At 39.5% G+C, this 4,760-nt stretch overlaps 1 protein-coding gene across 1 annotated transcript in view; it reads left to right on the forward strand.

Moving 5' to 3' along the window:
- LOC119410564 (CXADR-like membrane protein) overlaps positions 1-1,078 on the forward strand; it is a 96,214-nt gene extending 95,136 nt beyond the window's left edge. Inside the window, exon 7 of the mRNA XM_037677449.1 lies at positions 171-1,078. Coding sequence (XP_037533377.1) covers positions 171-507 — 337 coding nt within the window. The 3' untranslated portion in view covers positions 508-1,078. The remainder of the gene's footprint in view (positions 1-170) is intronic.
- The last annotated feature ends 3,682 nt before the right edge of the window (positions 1,079-4,760 follow it).

The raw sequence follows: 4,760 nt of genomic DNA on the forward strand, positions 1-4,760 counted from the left end.
GAGACTACCTTATTGATGCGTATGGGGGCACTGTACTGCACTTGTTTGCATTTTGTTTTGAGTTAGTTTGTCAAGAAAAGTAGGAGAAGGTGTCCTCATTTATATTTCAAATGTTAGTTGATACATAAAACCAGTGTTGTTGTATGTATTTACTCTGTTTCCATCTACAGGGAAGATGCTGAAGCTCCCAAGGCCAAACTTGTGAAGCCCAACTCCCTGTCTTCGTCCCGCTCTGGCAGCTCGCGCTCTGGAGCTTCCTCCACCCAATCAATGGTGCATAACTGCACTCTGCGTGGCCACCGCCCACGTCCACCTGCCATAGCAGCTCTCAAGGAAAATGGACAGCCTCCGGGTTTTCCCCAGTCCCCTCCAGCCTACACCTCTGTGGCAGCCCCTAAGACCCCTGAGCCCCCCACCACTCCCAAATTCAACTCCAGGAACATGTCTGGCCCAACACCCCCAACTCTTATGGTCCCTGCTCAGACCAAGGCCTTTCAGACTGTGTAGGACTGAAAGCAAACCCTATCCTGCAGCCATGTAAGACTCCTTCCCTGCCCCAAGCTCCTTAGCCCCCTCTCTCAAAGACTGAGACTCTTCCATAAACAAAGAAATGCAACTACATAAAGGATGTAATTAAAAGAATCACTACTATAAGTTCAAAAGTAATTTAATGAATGCATAATTATAAAGGGAAAATAGGATGTGCTTGCCCCCTTCTGAATAACATAAAATGGAAACAAAGGTAGAAGCTGAGACCTGATGTGGGAAAATGTCTGTGTCTTGTGGCTGAAGACAAAACTTTGCTTATGAGTTCCATTTTAGGTTTAGAAGGCATAGAGTAGTATCATGTTCACTGAGGTGGAAGATGCCCCCAGTATAACTTTCATTTATTTATCAAATCAAAGGATTAGTAATTCAGTCAAGGGAATGAGTGATAAAAGAAAACCAGTTGGGATGCTAAACCAAGCTAGATGAAAAAGGCAGTTCAAGCTTGTTAAGGTCCAACTTGTGGTTACCATAGGTTTCAGATGGATACATGAAGGACAGAAGCTGTAGCCAAGAAAAACGCAAGCATGTTTATCACTTTAGATTATTTTCTTGCTAAAAGATAGAGGTTTGAGCTGATGTTCTGATTTTTGTCACGCTTCACCTCTGTTTGGCTGCTTCTAGAATTTGCCTGAAAACCACAAACCGCATTGCCTCCCATAGGCTTGGGCGACTGTGCTCACCCATGTGGACAGGCACGATGTGCGGCATGCACAGCATCTGCTTCAGTGCTCTTGGTCTGTTGTGCTCTTGTAAGGAACCCAGGAGAAACCACAGTTGTCCTGAGACTGACTGAGTTGGCTTGAAAATGACTCATCTGCTTCACCAGTCGGCAGGGGAAACTTCATCTACAAGGATGTACCATTGAGAGGTGAAGTCAAATCAATGGACTTGTCACTCCCTTCCCCACATCCTATCTAACTAGTCCTATTCTGGTACCAAATATTCTCCCTGAATAGTTTACTAGTAGTTATTAGACTTATAGTGATACTTTAAATATAGGGATAAGAAACTATTAGACCAGCTGGACTTTCCTTACTTTTGTCTCTGTTCGCTCTTTGAGCAGGTTGTAAAGAGTTACAGTCAAGTGTCTAATCATCAATGTTGAGAAGTGCTACCAAGCCTTAGAATGGGTTATTATTGGTTTTGGTTTAACGTTTTTCTTTACCCTCTACATTTCTGAACTGAAGCCAAATTCTGTCAACATGAATGTGTGATGTTAGATGGTGGACTTCGATATGTTCAGCCTCCTGCATGATACTACATCAAAGTAAGGCGCAAAAAATTGAAAACACCATCCAATTTGACAATATGATGTCTGAATGAATAGAACAAGGAGTGTGATTCTTGATAACGCAGTCAAATAGGGTTTGTATGGTACCACTATCAATACCCTCCTTAGATCCATAACAGCGGTGTGGCACTTGATTGTTGTCTCACCAAATCACTTGTGCGGTTAACGAACATTGAGAGCAACGTTGTAGTTGTTGTATCCTCAGACAGACCCAATGCATTTTAGTTGAAAGTAGCTGAAAATCTGGCAAGTAGCCTATCTAGTGTGCCTTTGCATTCCCTTCTTCTTTTTGATGGTTTCTGGTCCATATCTTCAGCACACCGGTGGTTAAATCTCTGTTCACAAGTAGCTCAGAGGGTCAACAGCAGGAAATGCAAAGAGGAACAACGGATGATGCAAAGAGAGCACTAAAGCAGGGTGAATGGTGAGAACGTAATCCCATGCCACAGGACTATGTACTGTACATTCTGTAATTGTTTTTTTTTATATTGTACATACTGATAGATGTACACACATGATGTCATTTAATTTAATAATAAGGGTATATGAGAGGAAATGCTCCTCTTCAAAAGAGTCATGTGAGAAACCCAAAGTGGATTTAATATAAGTGTCTTTTATGCTGATGTCATCTGCAGTAGTTTCATTATTCACATTATTGTGAAACAAGTCTTTCATGGGATGGAATCTGAAAGTAGAAAAATATATTCTTGCTAGTTCAAACCAAGTGATAATCAAAATTTCTGCCCAACGTTTAGATTTTACAGTTTCCTATGAGAGCGATGAGAAGGAATTTCCCTCAAGGCCACCAATGTGTTTTTGCTTTAGTGGAAGCCTGACTGGTATATGACTGACTGACTGGTATATTATGTGACAAGTAAAAGAGAGAAAAAAAAGATTGGCTATAACTCAGCTGTCTTCTCTCCTTCAGAGTGAAACAACATTGAAAATCTGCAGATAGTTGTTGGAATTGGTGAATTTTAGGTTTTAATTATTGAAGTTGGTAAAATCAGATAAGGTTGGTCTTGTTTAGGATGAAAACTTAATTGTCACAAGAGCATTGATAATAGTCATCACTTAGATCACATTCACACTAAGCATTAGGATCTGAAGTGTGAACGTGGTCTTAGTTTTCCCTAAATAAGACCTGATCTAATGAAATATATATATAAATACATAAATAAACAACTAAGGAGCATTTTGTACCAGCACATATGATACACTTATTTAGCACCTTATTAAACTTAATCTTATTTAGCCTAAGACTCTGTCCTCACTAACAAAGATATTTTCCAAAATGGATGTCGTTTTTGCACCTCTCATTCCCATGCAAATGTTTTTGTTTGTTTGTTTGTTTGTTTGATTTTTCCTAACATGGTGAAGTTTTATTTTTTGTTATTGTTCTTAGTGCAGACTTGACACATATTTTGAGATGAACTGAAATGATTGCATGCAACCCTACCTCTTGCATGATCAATAGTGCTTTCTGCACTAGAAACCCAAATAACAATGGACTCCTTTCTTCTTTTTTTTTATTTTGTACCTGAATCTGGTCACCATTATACTTCAAACGTGTGCTAAAAGAGTTAGTCTTCATTTTATTTTAGCTGTTATTTCTCCACAGCGATTCCTCCTCCTTTATCTCACTCTGTCCTCTGCATCCTCTGTCCTCACTCCAACTACCTCCATGTCCTCTCTAACTGCATCCATATATCTCCTCTTTGTCTTTTTCCTGGCAGCTGCATTTCTAACATCCTTCTACCAACATACCCACTGTCCCTCCTCTGGACATGTCCAAACCATCTCAGTCTGGTCTCTCTAACTTTAACTCCCAGTTGTTCAACCTGTGTTGTACCTCTGATGATCTCATTCCTAATCTTATCCATCCTTGTCACTCCTAATAACCTCAACATTGTCATTTCTGCTACTTCCAGATTTTTCTCCTGTATTTTTGTCCATGTCTCTGTCTTCAGACCATACAACATAGCTGGTCTCACCACTGTCTTGTAAACTTTTCCTTTGATCTTTGCGGACATACTTTTGTTGAAAATCACTCCTGAAACTTTTCTCCATTCACTCCATCCAGCCTGGACTCTCTTTCACCTGTTCCCTGTTCTCACCACAGATCTCAATGTCATCTGCAAACATCATAGTCCACAGGGATATTCCTGCCTGACCTCATCTGTTAGTCAGTCCATCAACAGAACAAACAAGAAGGGACTCAGAACCAATCCTTGATGCACTCCCACCTCCACCTTGAAGCTGTCTGTCACTCCAACAGTACATCTCACCACTCGTGCAACACCACAGCTCCTCCCTTGGTACATGACATATGCTTTTTCTAAATCCACCAAGACACAATGGAGTTACTGGTTTGGGGGAGAGGGAAACAGTAAATGACGTCCAAAACATAACAAACTTAACTGTTTTGGACATTTTCTTTGCAATGCTCAAAATTTCCCTCTTTATTTATGTCTGTAATATCAACACTATTGCCTCCTGGTAATATGGCATGAGTAATAAGCATTTTTATTTAATGTGTTTTTGAAGGTTTTTTTTCTTAAACACTGGAGCAGTGTAGTCATTTCCTAAAATACTTAATAGCAACACTTACCTAATAGACTGGTTCAAGCAGCACATGAACCAACACCTTAAATAAGCTCTTGTGTTGCTTTTTATTTTAATTTGTCCCCTATCCATTTAATGTTCTCTATTTTTCATTACTTTTAAACTAATCAATTTTTTATTTGAAGCACACATTTCACCTCTGCTGTTTTAAAAGTAACAAAATATCAGAGTAGCATGCTCTGTCATTTTCCTCTCTGAACTATTAAGAAGCATTTGGTCACTTTTAAAATTGTAAATCTGCCTAGAAAGCACATGTTTGATTTCACACTTAACTCCAAAATAATTTGAGAAAATG

The sequence above is a fragment of the Nematolebias whitei genome, chromosome 6 (genome assembly GCF_014905685.2).
Source record: "Nematolebias whitei isolate Nwh7 chromosome 6, NemWhi1, whole genome shotgun sequence".
Classification (NCBI taxonomy): domain Eukaryota; kingdom Metazoa; phylum Chordata; class Actinopteri; order Cyprinodontiformes; family Rivulidae; genus Nematolebias; species Nematolebias whitei.